The sequence below is a fragment of the Manacus vitellinus genome, unplaced genomic scaffold (genome assembly GCF_001715985.3).
Source record: "Manacus vitellinus isolate BGI_N305 unplaced genomic scaffold, ASM171598v3 scaffold_55_pilon, whole genome shotgun sequence".
In the NCBI taxonomy this organism is placed as follows: domain Eukaryota; kingdom Metazoa; phylum Chordata; class Aves; order Passeriformes; family Pipridae; genus Manacus; species Manacus vitellinus.
In genome coordinates this window covers 1028728-1051486 of record NW_021940651.1, presented here as the reverse complement: position 1 = coordinate 1051486, position 22759 = coordinate 1028728, and the positions used below count along the sequence as shown (strand labels likewise).

The 22759-nt window shown below is 36.7% G+C and overlaps 1 protein-coding gene across 1 annotated transcript in view; it reads left to right on the top strand.

The window, feature by feature from the left end:
• ADCY1 (adenylate cyclase 1) overlaps positions 1 to 21057 on the top strand; it is a 164847-nt gene extending 143790 nt beyond the window's left edge. The window contains exons 13-20 of the mRNA XM_008920697.3: positions 1016 to 1272; positions 1876 to 2002; positions 9020 to 9136; positions 10289 to 10435; positions 10811 to 10909; positions 14815 to 14929; positions 16766 to 16890; positions 17732 to 21057. Coding sequence (XP_008918945.1) covers positions 1016 to 1272; positions 1876 to 2002; positions 9020 to 9136; positions 10289 to 10435; positions 10811 to 10909; positions 14815 to 14929; positions 16766 to 16890; positions 17732 to 18070 — 1326 coding nt within the window. The 3' untranslated portion in view covers positions 18071 to 21057. The remainder of the gene's footprint in view (positions 1 to 1015; positions 1273 to 1875; positions 2003 to 9019; positions 9137 to 10288; positions 10436 to 10810; positions 10910 to 14814; positions 14930 to 16765; positions 16891 to 17731) is intronic.
• Positions 21058 to 22759: the final 1702 nt, after the last annotated feature.

The window sequence follows — 22759 nt, the reverse complement described above, 5'->3', positions numbered from 1 at the left end:
TTTTTAAATTACTACAACCCCCTGTAAAATACATTTCTTAATCACCCTTAAGGTTGTCAGTTACTTTACAGTATGGTATAAAATTTCATTGCCAGTGCTTAGGATGAAATAAAAAGGTCTTATAACACACTTAAAAATAGAAGCTTAAGTACAGGGCAGGGCATATGTGGAAGTGCCTGTTAAAATCAATTCCACGCTACCATCCCACTCCCCCCACTTATACTAACTCTTATCCTTTTCCTTCGTTAGGGGTAAAGGTTGGACTGCAGTTAAAACTGGAGCTCTAGGGACTTGCACTATTTGCCAGAAATTCCTCTCTTCCTTGGGTAACAGCTCTGAAATGTGTACATGACAAAACTAGGTTAAATTTCCCCAAATTTCCCATAAGAAATGCACTAAAACATTTTTTTTATTTCCAGTCCAGGGAGGAAATGGAACTCCTTGGATAACTGAAATGAGAGGGATAATTAAGGATGAGTCCTTGTTTTTGAACCATATGTGACAGCAGAAGTAGCTCTGAGATGGAAAAAAGATATTATTCATGTTTAGTTTTTCACTCAGTGATTAAAATATATTTTATTTTGTATTTAAGTAATTAAAATTTATATGACTTACATAGTCAATAAAACAAACACATTTATTTCTGTGCTCTGTGCAAGATCCTTCTTCACCTGCATGGCCATGGTAAAGATTAACTGAAGTTCCTTAATTTTGCAGGAATATGCTGGTGTGAGAATCTGTTGATTTTGAGCACTGAGAAAGAAACTATTCAGCTAAGCCCAAACTTCAACTGTTTGCCCTTACTGGCATCTAATGAACAAATTTTGTCTCTCCACTAAAACTCTGTGAAGCATTGCAGGAAAAGGGGATTTTCATACAACATTGAGTTGGGTGGGAACTCCACAGCCATATTTTCCCAATTAGAAATGAACCACAGTCAGCCTTCATAGCAATTGCATTTCTGTTTATTTCGTATTTAACCTTCTCCTCTTCTCGCCTCTCCTGTCTTTTCTAGGTTGGCTGCATGCCTTGGGTTTGGAATACCAATTCCAGCAGCTCAATAGTTATAATTTCTCCTGGTGGAACAAATAAAACAATGAATGAACTTCCATGTGACACAGCCCACTATGCTTTCCTTTCCTGTGTAGTGGGGACTCTCACCTTGGCAATATTTCTACGAGTATCTTCCTTGCCAAAAATGATTCTCCTGCTTTTTGTTACAATTTTGTACATAGTTATTCTGGAACTCAGTGGTTACAGAAAAGCTTTGGGGTAGGTATCTTGCAAAGTTAAAGCAATGGGCAATTCTCTATAGATAGTCATGACATTGACTAGTCATCTGTGAATTGTCCTCGTGTTCAGTGCTGCTTAGGGCTATAGAATCAGTGAAGCGTAAGAAATACTTTAAACATCCTCTCCCCAGCAATTGTAGGATCTAGTAATATCCATCAACAGGAGATCAGCTTTTAGGAGCTAGCATTCTGTAGTTTTATGGTAACGTATTTCAGCTGAACACACTGCAGTCTAACTATAATATGAAATAGAAAACAGTTAAAAACTTCACTTCCATATTTCAACCAATTCCAATTTCATTTAAGTTTTTAAGCTTTTCGGTGTTTATGTGTTTCCTAATTCAAAGCATGCACACACATTATAATAATGCATAGCATTATAAAGTCCCCAAGAAATTGCTTGTTTGTGTGATCAGTGATCAGATATAGTCATCCATTGCCCTGCCCAGATAAGCCTTTTCAGAAAAGGTTATTGATTAGGGTGTACCCACATGTTCTAAACCAAAAATTTGATATTAAAAGTATGTGGTGTTAGGTATTGGAAAACCTGGAATAATCTGTTTACTTTCTTCTTGTTTTTAAGGGGTGGCTCCTTTTACATGCGTGGCTATGAACCAATACTAGCTATTTTGCTTTTCTCGTGTGCTTTGGCACTGCATTCAAGACAGGTGGACTTGAAACTGCGTCTGGACTACCTCTGGGCTGTGCAAGTGAGTCACAGGACTTTATAGTATCCATGCATACAAAATGATGTCTGACTTTTTGATTTGGTTTGCAAATACTTTCAGGACAAATTAGTTGGACTAAGACTCTTACGAAATTTCTCATGTCTGTTGGGGTTCACAGAGAAAAGTTATTTTAGAGCCTTCTTTCCACAGACCTATAAAATTCCTTTTTTCCCGGAGAAGTAATTTTTTTTGTTTGTTTGAAGTTGTTCCAGTACATCATCAATCATGTAATATATTTATATCTAAGGTGAATTAGGAATGTACTGTTAGCAATATAAACCTGAGATACAGAAATGAAATCCATGGGGGATTTTTATCTTTTATTACACAAAAAGGGGTGAAAATAAGTCAATTTTCAGGTAAACTGAAAAGAAGCAATTAAAACTGATAAAAGAAAATATTTATACCCATATCATGCAATGAAACTATGGAACTCCTTCCCAGATGAAGATCAGAAATTTATTTAGGTACCAAGTGCATGCACTGCTTTTGAAAATACATTTCCTAACTATCATAATCACGGCAAAACCTATAGAAATTATATTAACCGTCATACGGGCATCAAGATATGTTTACCTCCTGTCACACCTCTTAGCAGTCCAATTCCCACCTCCAAAGTGTTTCACACTGGCTCCTGAAGGAAGGAGAAAGTTCAATATGTAAGTTCGGTTTGGTGCAATTTGGAAGTTGCCCGTATGGTAAATCTTACACTCCTGTAGTTCATAGAGGTCACATTCTATTCTCATCTACACCGTTAACTATGTTGTCAAGAGGACTGTATAAATCATCACAGTGCCTGCTTTTACACATAACATCAAGACTGGAACACATGGGTTAGTGAAACACATCCCTGGCTCCAAAATGGAGAAGTCAGGAATGACTTAACTCTATTATCTTCTGCTTATAAAGTTTTTCTATGTAACAGTTAAGCTTTGTTGAGATTTCTTGTATGTCTTCATGTCCAAAACTATGTCCATGTCCTTTTCGACTTAAGATTATCTTGTTCTATAATTTCCATGGACTCTGCACTGTTTAACTGAGTCTTCAGTGTGAAATTACTTAATTTAATTTTTGTCCTGTGACCTACCGTATTGATAGATGGTATGTCTGTCAGCCTCAGAAGATTGTTTTAGACAAACTGATGCTAGTTTCTGCTTGCTGTGCTGCCAAATATAGTTTTTAGATGGAAGAAAAAGGTGGTTAGATTTTGAAATTCAGTGGAGCACATGTCTAGGTGTATACTGTGGTGGAAGTATGTGAGTGCCATATGATCCATGAATACAAGACCTTCTGTATGTTATTCTTAGCCCTGAAATAGAGTAGCAGCAGGACTATACTGGTTTTGCTATCCTGTGGCTTTTCAGCAGGTCAAGAGTGAGTTCCAGCATCTTAAATGCTTTTCATCATTCCAGCTATTATGACGAACTGTGCATCCTTAATGGAGGTACTGCTTAAAGATTATTAGTTTTAAGTTAATTTTTAATTCACAATCAATTAGTTTTAAAGTTTAGTACAGGAAACCTATGGGATGCTTGTCTAATGAAAGACCAGAACTGGGCAATAGTAAAGGAAGAAATATGAACTTTTTCTGTTTTCTTGAGGACAGGTTGTATAGACATACCTAGCCATCTACCACTATTGTTAAAACCATTGTGCACTTTTTCCAAGGGACAATTAGGGAAGATAAGACATCAAATTTCGAGTGGCATCTTCAGGTACCACTTCAAAAAGTGGTTTTCATCTGAAATTAAATGCCATTTTAAGATCTTTTCAACTGCAAATCAGGTACTTATGTGGTGCCACCTTGTCTGTGAAATTTGCATGATAATATTGAGAAAGGAAAAAAATCAGTTTAGGTAGAAAGTTCAGTATTAGAGATCAACATAACTACCATTCTTTGAAATCAGTATCCTGGATATGTTCTTGGCCTCTTAGATGATCTGAGCATTTACCTTTCTTCTTCTCAATTCCAAGAGGAAGATCCATTCCCTGTGCAGTAAGCAATAGTGGATAATATGTAAGAAAGGTTCTTCTGGTTTCCTCTCTGTATATTGATTGTGAATGATATTGAGTCCAAAGGCTAATTAACATAATATACAGAAGTACTGTCCATGATGGATGTTACATGATGGATGCTTATGATGCTTATCTATTCAAAGGGTAAGTGAAAAAAAACCCAAAACTTTGTACTTGCTAGGTTCTTCAGCACAGTAAAAATCTGAGCATTTCAGGCTCTGGTAACACTGTTGATTGGAAATATCTGTATGTTAAAACTGCCCTTGAATAGTTAGCAAACTCCAAGCTACTAATTGTTTAACAACCTTTAAGAGGAGACAAATAAAAACTACATTCTTGAGTGACCAGTTTTCTCTAGCTGCTGGATTGCGGGAGCCCATTGTGTGGTTAAAAGCATGTTTCTCTACAGCCATGGTACTACTTACCATTGAAACATGTTGGCTTAACTTGGTTATATTTTTGGTAACAGAAGTTTTAGAAAGACCATTGACTTACTGTACAGGGCCTATGGAGATTTTCTGTTTTACAGAGTAAGTGTTCTAGTTCTTTGTGCAAACACTGAATTGCATGAACTACATGCTAAGGCTAGATTCACATCTCCCAGTAGCCAGCCCCTGCTATGCGAAGATATGCCAACGTCTTCACATGTCATTTTAGGAGGCTTTTCAGTTGTTGGCTTACAACTGGGAGAATTTCAGACTCAATGGCTATTCTGGAGGCTGTAAGCACTTTGTTTGGATACTTTTAGTAGCGTTCATTGTGGGACTAGTCCTGTAAAAATATTATCAAATGAATAAAAGCGTTTGCGGCATAAGCTGCAATAAAAAAGATTTCATAGATAATTTCTTTACTTCATCATGAACAATAAACCATCTAGTACTAACTAATTATATTTTAAACCCTGAAAGTGTCCTGAAATTAATATTATTATCAGTAAGAATATATAGATAGATTCTCAGTGGTCTCTGCTAAGGTCTGAGGAAAACATATCCATAGATTTTTTTTTTCTGCCACATCAGGAAAAAAAAGTGTTTGGAAGAAGAGTAGGTTTCAAACAAGGAAAACCGGTTAAGAAAAATCATACAGTTTCAAGATAAGTTAATCTACTTTCCTTGCATCTGAGTTGCATAAACAGAACAGAGATAATACAGTATGTATTTACATAATTTATGTAAAAATGTGGAAAAAATATTTTATATGGAAAAAATAATTTTTTTGATTTGTGATAAGTTGTCAAAACATTTATATTTGTATTTACTGTTCACATGTCAGTGGTGTTATAGGTTCTTGTTGATTTTGCTAGGGTATTTTTCTGTTCCAAATTTAACCTTTCTGAATATCACAGTATTTCCAGAAAATATCTGCTCTTTGTTTTGTTGATTTTTTTAACAGACAGTGGGAGGACAATTTCATTTTCTGTATAGCATTGTTGAGTAACTCTGTGTGTCTCATATGACAATAACTATGAGTAGCAAATATAGGAACATTTTCCTTACTTGTTACTGATATTCACATTTGATGATGCAAATTGTTTAACAAAACTGGGACAAAAAAAAAGAATGAACAAATAAATATAAGTAATAAATTTATGAAGATCTAAAACCACCAAAGAATGGAGTTGCTCACTCACCCAGGATTTGTCAGTGGAGGAAAATAAGTATAATATAATGATATGACTAATTGATGCATTCTTCAGGGAATACTAGAATATAATTCCACTGGCTTTCCTAGTCCACTACACTTGTAAGAAATACAAGTTTTACAGTCTGGAAGCAAGACTTGCTAGGTGTGCTAGCACTTCCTCTCAAAAACCTGGCCCTGCAGAAGCAATGTGATGAGTCTCTTCCCTGTGGCTTTAGTGCCACCTTCAGGTACAAAAAATGAGGCTTCTTTTTAACTGAATCTTGAAACTGTATTTTCATGTAATAACTATTCAGTCAGTGACATTGCTACAGCATGTTTAGACTTAGACAGCCAGCTGATACAACTGCTCAGACCACTTCCCAAACAAAGGATGTGTAATCAGTTACCAGCATTATAAAAACTGTGGGATGCTATGTGATGGGGATGGATGGGGATATGCGTCAATCCAAGGAGACTGATTTTGCCACAGTTGCTGATTCAACAGCAGAATATCTTCCTTTATCTCCCTTGGTTTCCAGCTGCTATGTAGCTTATTATCTAAAAAGTACCAGCAAGTTCCCTCCTCTGCAATGGTTTCAACAGAGCCTGGCTGTGGTGTCTTCACTCCATGCTCCATTTAGTCCCTCTTTGTATTGTGTGAGGGAAGTTGGGTGTGCTGACCATATTCCATCCAGGGACTAGCAACCATATTTCCCCCTATAATTTCTGAACAGTTATCTTTGTTTCTTTTTTCCCACAGTCTCATCTTTGTCAACTGAATCTTCTCAGAGACAAGACTGTAGTTAGCAGTTTTGCATCCAAAGAGGGGAGGAGATGCTTGCTAGGTGTGTTGGAGATGTAGCATTCTACCATTAACAATGGTGATGCCTTTCCCTGCTCTTAGAGGATTTTGCTACCCCTTCAGACATGACTCTAATAGTTTGATTTCCACCATCAGTTCTTCACTCAAGAGCTCATTTCTTCACTTCTTAGTCATGACTTAGGCTTGCTCTAAAACCTTTGTCATTTGTACACAATGATGGGTGTACTGAAGAACCTTTTCAATCATGTCTTCCAAAATGCACATTTCGGCTCACAACTGGGCAAGGCAGAGGAATCGGGTCACACATTTCCAGATCAGAAATGAACAGCGGCTGTCAGTGAGTGAGCAACATCACTATCCATACAATGTATCAAACTGATTACTCCACTTACCTACCCCTACTTGATTCCTTTGACAGTCCAGAAATCCCTATGCCCTGACTCGAAGGAGTGTTGTTCTTTAGGCTGATATTCTGCCCCCTATGTTATTGGTAGCTTAAATGAGAACATTAACATTCCTAGGAATTAAGTAACAAAAAAGTTCTTGTTCAAAAAATAGAAGAATGGATAAACAAGCCCCAAATGGATTTTTTTATTCAGAGCATCAGTTCAGTTTTGAAATCCCTTTGCTGCTGTCGGAGTAAAATTTGCTATATTTCAGTATAGTACAAAAATGGAGTTGCAAGCTCAGTCTGGATTTTCAGCAGGAAAAATTTTTTATTTTTACTATTAGAACATTTAAATTGCAACAGTCAAACAAAATGCCAGAGACCATTTCACATGTTTATAGAAAACAATAAGTCAGAGACAGAGTTATGCCACCAAAACAGGGGAAGGATATTTTAAGAAAAGAGTATGTGAAATTTAAACAGCAAAATAAGTCTCAGGAAAACAGCTCACAAACAGGGAATAGATACTTGCTTAGAGTAAAAGCTTCAGGTGTATTTCTTGCAGAACTTCATTGCTATTTAATGTTTACTGATATTTCATGGCTGGAATAGATTCTGTTTCTTATTACACAAATAAGAGTAGGAGATGAGAATTTATTTCAGAAGGGAACAATTCCTGAAGAATTTATGTCTATAAAATCAGTTGTTTTTCTGCATTCTTTCTATTTGTAAAGAAATTTAGAAATACAGAAGTAAACTGCAAAGCAAAGTGAACTGTGTAATTTGAATAAAAAGGCTTTTTCCTAAGTTTCGTCATGGAAAGTAAAACCTGACTTCCTGGAAAAAAGAAATCACATGAAAATATATTGGTAGCTTATACGAAGGCAAGGGGTGACTGGTTTTCTCCTACTTAGACAGGAATGGATAGTGAAAAAAGTATGTGGACTTTGTAATAAATCAGGATACCAAATTTCAGATGCAAATGGGACACCAACAAAGATTAGAACAGGTTCTTTGGTGGTTTATGTGGTTGTGGTTTCTCAATAATGCCTGAGAATTTGCCCTTCCAGTCTTCCACTGATTGTAATTAGATAAACAAAATCATATTAGGATCACAGTAGAAGATTTGTGTTACTGTTCTGTGAATGTGATTGAGGAGCAAAGAATAAGATATAATTTCTGTGAGTTTAATTATATAACCTGATCAAGCATTTTCTAATTGAAATTAGAATGTAGAGCCAGAAGTCACTTTAAGAAAAAGGAGCAAATTCCAGAGAAGTAATTTTGCTGATGAGTACATGAAGGACTAGGCTGGAATTTGCAGACCTAGGAGTCCCAAATGAGATCCCTAGATATTCAGTATTTTTCTAATAAGAGGTCTGAGTTTTAGAATTGTTTCCTAATGTATGACTCCCACTAATTTCTGTTAGTCAAGGCACCTGTAATAAGATACCAGTATCTTGGGTTAGGAACCTCAGTTGTGTTAACACACTTAACTCTTTCTGAATGCTGTCATTCACACCAACAATAGAATTTCTGTTGTGAAGGAACTGTCTATGTTTTCATGACAAACACCAGCATAATTAAAACCATCTCTAGAAATGCTAATTATCTTTATACACTTTTTTTAATTAGATATCATTCTTAAGGACTCAATTTTAAAATCTTTTTCTCTGTTGAAGTTACTGACTAGCCCGTTCTCTTTACATTTTACTGCAAAATGACATAGGTTTGACTGGTGATTCTACAGGCTTCTCTTTTTTGAAACATGGATCAAATATTGCTACACTGTATCAGACTACGTGGAAAGGAATTGGCCTCCAAGACCCACTTAAGTGGGATTGTTCTGGCTTCTTACTCTGTAAAAATATCAAGGGTCTATTTTAAAAATAATGGAGAACTATGGGAGATACTGATATACTTAGCTGATCAAATCCTGAAAGTAGCCCAGAGCTTAAATTATTAAGAACTTTAAGGGATTTTGCCTAACATAGAAGCATGATACAGGAGAAACGTTCGCACTCTACATTACTGCTCTACATTATTATGCTCAGTTTAATTTCAAAGGATGAATTAGTAGAAGCTGTTTGATAGGTTCAACTAACTTTTTGCTATTTGGAAAGGTTTTTCTTTTCCTCTATCCCCACAGGCAGAAGAAGAGAGAGACGATATGGAGAGAGTCAAGCTGGATAATAAAAGAATTCTCTTCAACCTGTTGCCAGCACATGTTGCACAGCACTTTCTTATGTCTAATCCAAGAAATATGGTAAACCAAGATAAAATGTATATACATGTTGTATGGATGTGGCCTGGTGTTGCTTGGGTCACCTTTCAATTGTATGTTTTCAAGAAAGGCTTGGACTTTTAAAATTTTGCTCACGTTTAAATAATTTCATAAAAACTTGTATTCAAGAATTAGTTAGAGATTATTTCTTTTGCTTTATGGTCCTCTTTCTCTAAAGAATTTTAATAAAAATCAGTATAAGGGCTTATTGTTATTAAATATCAGTGTAACCAAGTGTCTGCTTGTCAATCACTTCATTTCAATCAATTTAGGATATTGGGATTTATCACAGCATTGTATGAGCTCAGTTTGGTTCTGAATAGTGAAGCACATGATCTTCCAGACGCTACTGTATTACCCAATCTAGTTCTGGAAAACATGCTATCATTACCAAAAGCACCCATTTAAAGTTAAAAATGGAGAATTATACATACTCAAGGAAGACCCAGCAGCTTTTAACATAAAACGCTACAGTGACTAAATAAATTGGTTTAGGAAACCCTTACCAGAATCCTTCTGGTAATCTGAAAACCTGCAGCACTGGAGTTGCTGTAATATCCATGATACTGCTCTTGAGAATTTTGATCAATGTATTTGAACCACAGAAGAGTGGTTTTGCTTTCTTTGAGCCCTCTAAATTTTTAAGCAGAAACCTTAGCATACAGAGCAGCATTATATTACATAGGACTCCATAACTCACAGAAAGATGTGAAGGAGTGAGGCTGGTTTTTTGCTACAGTATAAAATTGCTCCACATGCTATTTTGCTTATAAAACACAATTGAGAAAATATATTTCTCACACAATGGAAGTTCTATGACTGTTAAGCCTTTCTCCAAATTTTTACTTACTGCTTCCATGTCTAAACAGAAAAACAAAACAAAACAAAACTAAGTTGTTTTAAATGGGTTTAATACTTTAGGCGTTAATTTTCTTTTATGGTTTTGAGTGGAGACATCTTTCAACATTATTTTAAGAAGATTCAACATTATTTTAAGAAGACTGGCTTTCTCTCAAGCAAAAATGATGGCTTTTGTCATAGCTATTGCTTAGCAGTAGAATGGGTATTGTAATAATGATGCTTAGTTTAGATTAATCTTTTAAAATAAAAATTATATCTGCTCCTGAACTGCAGGACCTTTATTACCAGTCATATTCACAAGTAGGAGTGATGTTTGCTTCCATCCCAAACTTCAATGATTTCTACATTGAATTGGACGGCAATAATATGGGAGTGGAATGTTTACGCCTGTTAAATGAAATTATTGCTGATTTTGATGAGGTAAGTTCTAAGGACTTTGTCTTTTGACCGTATGAGTTCTACCAAATTCCTATCAACAGAGATTATCTGTAGTAATTCATCATATCTTGAACTGCTTAATAAAAGAGTAGTGTAAACTTTCTATTTAATCATAATTGATGTCCACTGGGCTTCTTCAAGGTGGTCAGACTTTTAGGTCTGACCTCAAATTCCACTAATATAGAAAGAGTATCAAAATGCTAGTTAATGGCAGGTTTTTTCAATGACATCAAAGTGGGCCAGCCTCAACTTACCAAAAATAATATGGTTTAATGAACTTGCACATATTATCTGATAACTATGGTTGCTTGTCTAAAATATTATGTAATATTTAACAGTTTTATGTTTTAAACAAAGCTTATGGACAAAGAATATTATAAGGACATAGAAAAGATCAAGACAATTGGAAGTACATATATGGCAGCTGTGGGACTTGTACCTACTTCAGGAACTAAGGTAAGAAGATTTTACAAAACAGTCCTTTGTGAAGGAACCATTTTCTTTCAATCTCTAGAGGAGCACCAGAAACACAACTAATTCTATGTGATTACAGATAACTTGTATGACTGCTTTGCAACACTTTAAATTTGAAATTCAAAGAAAAGCTGTAGCCTGAGAAGAAAAACTGCCACAGTTGCTCATGTGGCTTCACTTGCAATTTCATTGTCTGCAGTTCTGGATTCTCTGCAAATCGATGTATAAGAGCCTCTAAGTCAGAGTAGTAGTGTTTTAAACCCAGTATCTTAGATGACCTAAGATGTAGGAAAGAGAGACTCTAGGTGTAATGAATTGCTGCAAAACTAGCAGAAGAATATTAAAATGTGATTTTTACATTTTTTTTTTAATATGGAAATCTAGATGTAACCTACAATGAAAACAAACTTTGTACTTAGCAGTGTTTCACTTTACCCTGGTCCCTTCAAATAAGCTCTTCTTTGTCTCTGCTATTGGCATTCTTTTTACCGTTTTAATTACTTAGCAGTAAAAAAAGTCAAAGTCATTTCAAGCCCCTTAGCTCTGTGGCACAGTTCTTTTGTATCTTCTTTACTACCCTGAGTGTGTTTCTCACCTTAAGTTATTGTCTTGGGACAGAGATTTCCTAGATTTGCAAGCAGGATCTAGAAAGTCAGAAAACTATGTGGGCAGTATATTAAATATATTGTATACAGAGTACCATGCATATTAATAATTGTAGTAATAAAACTAAATTATGAATATGTTATAAAACTAATGATATAAGAATATCATGAAAATTAAACCAATCTATTCACTGTCTGCTCAGAGTTTCCAGACACTTCTCCCTTGTTCCGGTATGCATGTACATATGTTGTAGACACATGTTGTATACACTCATATATACAGTTTAGCATTGAAAAATAACATCAAATTAAAGGGCGAAAATGAAAAAGGCCAGAAGATGTCCTGTGAACTATTATCCCTGCTAAGTGAATAAAAAACAAGACCACATTGAAATCGACTGTTAGAATCGTGTTGGAATATATCACATGCAACTAATTTTCTGGTCTGCAGAAAATTTGCAGCTGATGCTTTCCTTTATATCATTCCTAGAAATCTACATATTACAAAAAAGGTATTTTTAAAAGTCTGTTTATCCTGAAATGTTTGACTCATGGGTCCTTGGACAGGCAAAAAACATTGAACTTTAGATTTTTTTTCAGTGTGTGATCTCGGGCAAACAGGCAATATGTCTGCTATAAATGCTCTTTGAACTATAATGCTCAAAACAAGTGTGTTATTGGGTAACTTTGGCAGCATATGTTCCAAAATCTAAGCACGTTTGTCTCTTGTATTTTATAGTTGTTAAGCGAAGGGTTAGCTGAGTTGACCCAGTATTAAAGATACTGCTCTGAGCTTATGATAGTAATGCATTTTAAATCACTGCAGAAAGTCTTGCCTTTCTCTTAAATCTTGGGGAAAATTTTGATCTTTTCTGCACATGTAGAATTTACTTAACATTCTATATTCTGGAAAAAAAATCTTGTATGAAACAATCAATATTTTTTACTTTTAACTTGGGGTTTCAGCTCTTTGTGTTCTCTTCCCACTGCTCATGGTGTGCAAATGAATAGAAATTATTCACATCCTCCTGGCAATTTTCCAACAGGTCTTCAGCATGCAGCTATGTATTAGAAGTCTGATAATCCTGGCTAGCCTGTCGTGCACAGGTGATCACTTCCAGCCATCACACAGTCCCTGGGCTGTCCATGGGGAGCCTTAAGAGACTCAACTGCTTCTAGTGTGCCCTCTGCCAGGAGCATCCCAGCTTCAACAGAATATCTGACACAGCCTCTGATTGTGAGCAAATAATTTCATACTAGGATTTGGACATGAGCAGAAAACAGTGGATCGGGTTAACTGTGCTCTTAACTGAGGACATTTGCACACATAAGAGCTCAGTACCCTGATGAAGTTAAATATTTAAATCCCATATTTTACAGGACTTGTTTCTTGACTTCAGCAGACGAATAAAGTAAATGCACATTGCCTGTATCACAGTGGCTTTGCTGTGATGCTCTGAGCAGTCTTTCCAGTAACTATTCCTCTGATGTCTAAATGAATAATTGCTTGCCAGTTACACCATCAGGGCAACACACAAACCAACGTCTTTGTAGATCTTTCACACAATATAAAATCCTTGTGTGTGTATTTCACCAAGATCCTGACTTCACCAGTGGTCTTCAGTGCAGGTTCAAAAGAGTTTGCCAGTAAACCTATTGAGATGCATCTGTGACCTGCAGCACATCTAGTATTTGTCACAAGTCCTCTCTCCTGCGACCCTGAAGGGCATTGCAGAAAAACACAGCATTTATTAGACAGCAAAGAAATGGAAGGATAAGGAATATAAAGAAGATTAGAAATCAAATAAAACTATGCACAACTCCCTCCCTCCTCCAGACATTCAATATTGTTTCCTTCCCTGGTGGGACTGTAGCCATAAGCTCTTTAAGCTTAATTCTTGTTCTTCCTTTTTCTTGGTGGTGCTGGAAAAGAGTAGAGCTAGCTAGTTCACATTGTAAGAAGCACAATGTCAGATATCCAGGCAGGTAAATAAAAAATTTTTTTTTCCAAAATTTGGGACTGGCCCAAGGATGATTTTATAATTTTTTGTTAGAACTAATTTTTTGTGAATTTCCCAGTCACATGGAGCAGCCCTTTCAAACTGAGCAGAATAAAGCAAATAGCAACTGGTTTCTCAGGTTTGTCAGCCACTGCCAAGCACTGCATTTATAAAATCTCGCTATGATGGCAAAAACTCAGCAAGCTTTCATCTCATGCCAGCTTCCACAATCCTGTTGTGCAACACCCTACTGAAACTGCCACTGACCCTGCATTTCTTTCACCATATCCTACCTTTAGCCCACTTTCACTTTGTAAATCTGTTCCAAAATTCATATTTCTTATTCAAATAAGAGCAGAACATAAAAGCAGTCATACTGAGTCAAATCAAAGGCTTATTCTAGTAACCTGTCTTTAACTAACCAAAGGTAGATCCTGGGGGAAGGGCATGAGTTACAGGAGAAATACACAAACCTCTCTTTTCTACTTTCTAATGATATGCTGTTTAAGAAACTCTGGAGTTAATGTCTTTTTACTACTGTGTAGCAAATATTTCTTTCATGAGTTTGAGTAACTATGTTAGACTCTTGTGAAATTTTGGAATCACAATATCCTCTGACCATGAGCTCTACAGTTTAATTAATTAGCCTGAAGTTGTAAAACTTATTTTCTTATGTTTGGGGTTTTAGTTAAAAGTTGATACTTCAGCATTTCATTTGATCCCTTCTGATTTTTTTGCTATAGTTAATTTAGATACATTTTATAACAAATCCCTTCAGCTTGCTTGGAAAGGAAAAAACATAGGGGCGTTCTGTGTCACACAGGATTGAATGCAACAGAAATTTTGTCAATGGGAGCAGCATGCACCCCATGGAGTTGGGAACTAGGAAAAGCCCCAAAGGGAGAAGAGGGCAGAAACTATAGTTATTAATAATCACCAGGCAAAGTAGTTTTGTAAGAAAGCAGGTTATGTTCCCTGCCACACTCACAACAAACATCTGCAGCTCTCTAGCAACAGAACCACTTTACCATGGGAACTTTGTTTTCCATTCTTCCCAGAAATCAAAAAGAGAGAGAGAATTAAAAAAAATACCACTCAAGAAAAGAATGCATGTGCTTTAGCTACCATCAAAAGTTTCCTTTCACAAACAGGAGAATTGGTTAGATTCTTTTCCTAAGCCATCTGTCCTGCGTTTTTCATTGGTTTTCACTTTGGTATTTCACCTGCCTCTCAGTATCATACAAATCTAATGTGCAATACTATTATACTATTTTGTTTCTAGGCTAAAAAATCAATTTATTCCCATCTGAGTACACTGGCAGATTTTGCAATAGAGATGTTTGACGTTCTTGATGAAATCAACTATCAGTCCTACAATGATTTTGTCCTGCGAGTTGGTAAGTCACGTTTCTACAATTATCACACAAGCAGAACATTGTTTTTTGTTGGCTTTTCCTGTGCTGTCAGCAAAGGATTACCTGTCCTGCCCTCATGATTAAAGCTGAAAATTGTCCTTTAGTGAGAAAGTCACCTTCACGTAGAAGGTCAGCAGGCTGGATGGTATGCATTAGTATAAGGAATTACAATTATGTCCAATTCCAATGTGTTTACTTAATCTATGCACCTCTAAAAGGAAACTGCACGACTAATTTCATGCAATATTATGTGTGCCCATTCTTGTGGCTTACGCTGCTTTGCATTGCTAAACTGCTGAAAACTGGGTTTTAGTGTACTTAGCTATTAAGTTAAATCTGCAAAAGCTTTGTTGGCATTAAAAGTGTGATGGGAGCTTTTTGTTCACAGATGCCAGATCACCTTAACCAGTCCTGTTTTCTCCAACAAATCAAATCCTCTGGTCTTCACAACACAACCCTTCCCATGCAATCCTTTACACGTTATTACACGTCTTACCACTCAGAGTCCTTTCTCACAATCTTCTTAGAGATCACATTCCCCTCTTCCCCTTCTTCCCTGCATTCTGCTCCTCTCCAATGTTACTTCCACTGCTGTTCTCATTTCATTGCATATTCTAAACCAGATAGTTTTCTCCAGCTTCTTTCTCCACACATTTTCATGGCTGAATTGTGAGAATAGGCCTGACAAGGGAAAAACAAAAGTTGCTAGCAGTGTAAGATTGAGAAAGACCCAAGACATCAAAGGCAACAATAGGAGAGTTACACATATTTGACCTCCTGTACATCTTGATAATTATAAATCCTAAATTCTCTTTGAACTCTGTTATAACTGGTCTTTCCAGGTTCACAAAAGATCAAATGTGTAACCCCCATTCTTCTGCATAACTTGCCTGGGAAAGCCCTCACATGGAATCTTTTGCAGGGTTTAGTATCTGCAGCTCTTCAGGGCACTCAGAAGGAACACATACTCTTTTATCTTCCAAACAAGGTGTCCAATTCAGTCAGAAATGTAGAATCAAGCTCTGCAGTTTCCCAAAAAAAAGTGCTTGAGCCATTTTCAATCCTTTTGTCTTTTTCCTTATCTGAGTTGTCTAGTATTAATAGCCAATGTCACACACTTCCTGTACCCCAATCCTTGTGTCTTCCAGACCATTATTTCTGTTCCACTTGGAAAACCTCTGTTAGAAGACTTTATAAGTGCAACTGCAGTGGAAGTTGTAGGGACCAATTAAAGAACTAGCAGTTTGTCTTGTCTACAGCTAAACTCTGGACTAGCACTATTTTGCTTCTTTTCTTTAAATAAATAAAATCCACCAAAGAATCATATTTTTATGTTGTCTATCGTATTGCATGTCTAATAAGATATCTCAAGGAATGCCTTTGTTTTGTTTATAAACCTTTTGCAAATACAAAAGTCCAGTTGGCATTAAATTCAGCATAGAATCATAGAATATGCTGAGTTGGATGAGTCCCATCAGGATCATCAAGTCCAAATCCTGCCTCTGCACAGGACATCCTAAGAATCCCACCATGTGTCTGAGAATGTTGCCCCAAAGCTTCTTGAAATCAGACAGGTTTGGTGCTGTGACCACTGCCTTGGGGAACCTGTTCCAGTGCTCAACCACCCTTTGGGAGAAATACCTTTTCCTGATATGTAACCTTAATCTCCCCTGACTCAGCTTCATGTTGTTAATATAAATTATGTCCTATGAGCAGAAAAATTTTAAGGCACTTGTGTTGAGTCTGTTTTGTAGGATTCATGTTTCCCTTGGATAATATGCTGTAGTGTTTGAAACCAAACTCATTGTTTAATTTTAGGTATTAATGTTGGGCCAGTAGTAGCAGGAGTCATTGGAGCCAGAAGACCACAGTATGATATCTGGGGGAACACTGTAAATGTTGCCAGCCGGATGGATAGTACTGGAGTGCAGGGAAAAATTCAGGTGAGTGCCTTCTAAGACAATTTTGCAAAGTTTACATACTTCCTGTTTTACATATAGTTACATTTTCAAGACCACTTAGAAAATGCAGCCTCACTTTATCTTCTTCTAATGAAAAGGGCAACACTCTCCAGCTGACTCAAGCATCAGAGATCTAGTTGTTTTCCATCTTATATGCTTCACTCCTTGGAGACAATGAAATCCTTAAATAAATCATTTCCCATTAGAAGAAAGTTCTCTGTTTCATTGCACACAGTTGGAGGCAAGCCTGGGAATGCTGACACTGCCAGTCCTGGTACTGTAGAAATTTTGCCTGAATAAGACCTACAGGGAAAGGATCTATGTTTGTTTGCATCTTACTGCATTTTATGTAGCTTTAAAAATTTCTTTGATACTTTGGATTGGAGAGGCGATGCAAAAGAGAACATTGTTGTTCTACTAGGGCTTGGCTAGAACCTATGTTGTACCTTTCAAAAGCTCAATGAGCTCTTGCAGTCATTTATCCAAAATACCTGTTTAATCTCCAGGGATCAAAAGGTCTTCTGCAGCAAATTAACATCACTGGAACTGATTGAGCTTACAATCTGGTTATACATTTCTGTTGGACGGAACTTAATGTGGCTGTATAATTATTCGGTTCAAGACCAGAAGTTCTGCTTTGCAGATTCCAGTTAGATTGGTCATCTTTACTTCTTTAAGAAAATTCTAAGTAAGCCTGAGAGCAGCTATAGGTGCTCATCCATTGTGCTTATGCATATTTCATGACAGAAAAGTAAAATAAAGCGGAGTGAGAAGTTACATGAACAGAAAAAAGTAACAGTTGTGTTTTTCTTTCTGTCTTCAGGTGACAGAAGAAGTTCAACGGATATTAAAAAGGTGCAGTTATGAATTTGTGTGCAGGGGTAAAGTGAGTGTAAAGGGAAAAGGTGAAATGTTGACCTATTTCCTGGAAGGAAAGGCTGATGGAAATAATTCCCAAACACGGTCTTTAAACTTAGAGCGAAAAATGTACCCTTATGGGAGGGCAAACATTCAAACAAAACTGGGCACCAGCTGTCCATCGGTGTCCTCAGTTGCTAGCTTTACTGCAAAACCTGGGCTTGGAGCAGGTCAAGCGTCTGCCAGTCACACAAATCAAACACTGCATTATCTTCCTTCTGTGCCAGCTGTGAAGGAGGCATAGAACAAAGGAGATTTGGTTGTGTCATCTGCAGTGAACTTGGAGAGCAATGGTTGACTGAATTTTTACCAAGTGGTCAGAGGTCATAGGCCATGGCATTAACCAAGGACCACTACAACCCAACCAAAGAGAACTTGGGGACTGTGTAACAAACTCTTGGGATGGAACATATAAGGGCTAGCAATTCTGTTAGGAAAAGTCAAAATGGGATTTTCTGGAAATGAGGAATATTTTCATGGCATTTTTAAAAGGTAGTTGAAAAAGATTAGATAAATGTGCAAGCAATTATTTATGTGTGTGTGTGTATATATGTTTTAATCTATATATGCACATATACAAACAGTTCTGTGTAGACTTAATAGAGGTTTATAGAGATAAACAAAAAATGTGTATTTATTTACACATCCACCTGCAATGACATAGTAAAGAGATTTCTTTCTGTCATAGCCAGCATTGTTGGGCCTGGGATTAGGAAAGCTTCATTTCACCATGGAATATGGGGCACCTGGAGACTCTCCAGGGCTACAGCAGGAGTTAGAGAAACTGTGCTCCCAGTGCATGAGTTAAAGCAATGAGAACAGTGTTTATTGTGCTGTCAATGGCAGGTTAATGAAGGCTGGATTCAGCTAATTAATAAACCCTATCTAATTTTTAAAGTTCTCCTTGCATGCTTCAAAAATTTCCAAAAGGTTCCAATCAAACCATAACACTAGGATATGAAGTAGGTAAACAACAGAGCTTAAAGTTTAGGCAGAAGAACAATATATATTCTTTCCATAAAAAAAAAAAGGGTGGTAGAGTTTAGAACTTACTGCCTCTTTGTAGGTCATTTGACTTTGTGCAAGACAGAGGAGCCACCCTGCAAGCACAGCAATATGCTTATGCAATATAGAAACATTCCTTTATGTACAGTGCTGATTTTTCTGAGGAGCAGAAGGATGGTATTATTTCAGGCTTTTAGAAATAGCACAGGTCTGGCTCAGTTCCAGGATTAGCTTTACCTTTCTAAACAGCTCAAAGAATAGTCCTGTGCTGGTGCCAAACATGCTGTTGCTAGCTTTGTGACATTTGTATGTTTGCCAACATAATTTTACATCTTAACTGATTTTTAAATTTATGCCACAGTTTTATTATATCTTGATTCTATCCAGGCTCACTCTTCAAAGCTGTACAATTATAGAAAGCTATAATTCTGAGAAACAAGCACAGTCAAACTTTGCCCAAATGAGGAGCCCTCTCCTGTGCCAGGAGAGTGAGGCCTGCTCTTAATCTGCATAAAAGGGAACATATTTTGACAGCTTTTTTCTTTAATGCAGCCCACATCCTATTGTCCATGGTTTCATCTTGAAACACTGATTTGGATATGAAATGTGGAGTGCATTTCTGTACTCGAGGTGGGGGCAGTTGGTGTTCATCCTGTTGAGTGACGTACTCTATAGTCCAGTGCCATACTGTCCTGATGGGGATTCACAGGTTAACTAACCTCACTGTTTTCCAAAAGAGAAGCAAAACTTTACATTGTCTAAAAACATGCAAAACATCCTTTTAACCAAAAAAAACCCAATCCCTGTTCCCCCTCCAAAAAAACTCAAGACCAATAACCACCACCACCAACAACAAAATGAAAAACCCCACCCTAGACTACAGAAGTTGTCCAGATTGTACAATAGAAAACTTGTGTACTAGATTTCACATTTCCCTTTAGAGGGCCTATTTTATTAAAGATTTCAGTGGAAAGAAGATTCTGAGTGATTCTTCTGCAATCAGCTTTTACTTTGGAACAGTCACTGTTTGTGTCAAAAGTATATGGACAAATACTGTGTCAGCAGATGCAAATAGTTAAATAGATGTTACAGGAGTTTCTGTTCTTCATGTAGCCACATCAGGCTACTGTGGGACTCCAGTGGTTTTCAACAGGGTTTTAAATTAATTTTTATGTACCCTGTCAGCTAGGTGCTTCATTACAAAGCTAGCAAAGTTAGTGTTGTGATTAAAGTGACTATAAAAACCTGAGAACTGCTTCCTAACTGTACTGTACAGGGTGTCTGCATAGTGGTTGGTCTGTAGAAAGTCACTGCATTTCTTTATCTCCCTAATAGCTATCCAGTTCACAGCTATTCTTCTAGAATAATTTATTTCTGGTTTTGAGGCATCCAAAGCCATTTAAATAAATACATGTAGAGAATACAGATATAAAAGAACAAATATTTACATAATTAAACTGAATAAGTGGTATTCATGTAAAGCACACTGCATATTTATGTTGTCTAACTCGTTTGTATGAACTAAATTATCATGCAGTTAAATATTTAACAAAGTTGGAAAGCATTATATGCAATAGCAATAATCACTCAGTTCCACTCTTAAAGATTCCATGCTACTGAATTTTTGAATCAGTGAGTTTGGTATAATTTCAGTGATAATAATAAAATGAAAGAATATTCAGATTCTAGCATCAGATCTGGTAGTACATGAACACATCGAACAAATACACTCATTGACCGACCCAAAAAGTTTGCAATGAAATTATTTATTTGTTATTATTTTTATTAGGCCCAAGATATAGGCATCTTGCTATTGCTTCTTTGATCACTAAATGGACAGTGAGCAGAAACAGATCCCCTCTGTTAATACTTTTGTGACTGCTCTCATTCACAGCCCCATTCTCAGCCTGGTAATGTCACTGGAAGATCATGTAGCAAGGTAAATTTGGATTATTTATTTTAAAAGATTAGCAGGTGTTAGTAGAAAAGGTCCGAAGATTTTCTAAGCCAGATCCTCCTTTCCAACAGCCAAATGAGGCATGTGACTTTTGTAAGAGTGTTTTCTATGTCGAATGGAAAGGACCAGACAGGCACAGTCCATCATCAGCTTCTCATTCGGCACTTTTGCAGGAGGTTTGTGCCTCCCAGAGCAGGTTGAGTGGACCAGGATGGCTTCTTGGTAGTGCAGGCAAGCTAGTGCACATGTGCTAGCTTATAGCATCAATTATGGTGTATTTGGAGTCAATTTCCATGAGTCATAGAATCATGGAATGGTTTGAGTTGGAAGGGTCCTTAAGGAGCATTTAGTTCCAATTCCACTGCCATCAGCAGGAACACCTTCCAATAGACCAGGTTAACACTATTCTCATTAAGTTCATCATCATTAACATCATTATCCTGTCATTAATGTTTTTCATATTTTTGTTATGGTTGTTGCTGGTTTTACTGTGGGGAAAACTATATATTACTATGTAGTCCTAGACTGACCAGTACAAAGTCATGAAAAAAGTTCAGCCAAGGTACAAATCAGTAAAAAATCATGTGAAATTGATAGGCAGTATTCAGCAGCCATTTCAACAGGAAAAAGTAAATGCCCATTGAAATCATGATATGGTGCAGCTGTGCTTTTACCTTTATGCTTTCCCTCCCTATTCATATAATTTTTCCCATTTTCCTCTTCTGTGTAAATTTGTTTAAGTCCAGCTTTAAATAGCATATTTAATCTCTCTGCCCTTCTGCATTCTTTGACATGTCAGTAGGTTTCATGTGTGGAAAGAAGGGGAAAAATATATGGAAGTAATATTTATGAAAACCCCATAAATGCACATTTTCTGCCAAATTAGAGAAGCTATCTGAGGATAGTAACTTGTCACATTGTGGGCAGAATAGTCTCCTGTACTTCTGTTCACTGTTTTGTGCAGCAGGTAGTTTGAAACAATTAACAGATATAAGCCCTACAACAAAGTGATGCCATTTTGGCATGTCAATGTCTATTAACAGCAAGCACAATATTTCACATCAATTTGCACATTTTCTCTTTCAGATAAGAGTAATAATTGAAGTCTTTCATTCTTTATATAAGGATATAAGCATCAGAGATCTTTAGTCTTGGGAGTTAATTTCTAAGTGTTCCTATACTACCTTTATCTTCAAATGATTTTTTAATTATTATTCTCTGCTGAAATTGCAGACTGGTTGAATTACTGGCTAGATATTTCCAAACGTATTCCATTTACATTGACTAGAAAGCTATTTTATCCAGCCTGTAAAATGTGTAGGTTTTTGTAGCTGCTTCCCATTGTGGTAAGTCACACACCCTTATCTTCACCAAAACACATGTGAATGCTCCCTTGCTTTCTCTAGGTGAGACCAAAAGGCAAAAGCTTCAACTTGTTAGGGCTGGATCCACATCCCCTATGTACCCACAAGGCCTGCAGCAATCACCAGGAGTTTAGCATGCTTGTGAAGGTCAGGAGTTGAGCTTCTGTAGGCCAAGTTCTTCTTTGGGTTATAATGATGTCTCATGTCAGTACTGAACTGAACATTTTAAAACACTGTAACCAAGAGTATGTCATGCACCTAAATCTCTTTCACGCTTTTGCCTGTAATTTATCTGTAGGGCAAAATAAAGTACTTGGGAGTCACTTTTTTAAGGGAAACCTGTGCCATTTCAGTGCTTTGAGGAGTCTGAACACATTAGTAAAGTAGCATGAATCATTTTCATTGGATTCCTGCTTGTAGCAGAAACAATGCATTTTCTTTACATCAGCAAGTCCAGATTCTGTATGTGTTCTGCCCAGGCAGGAGGACTATTTAGCCATAATGTTCTTTCAAGTTAAGAGTTTTGTATTACAATGAAAATCAACATTTTTTAATTTGTGATAAACCTGTATTATAATGCCTTATTTATTTTTAATCTTGTACAGTG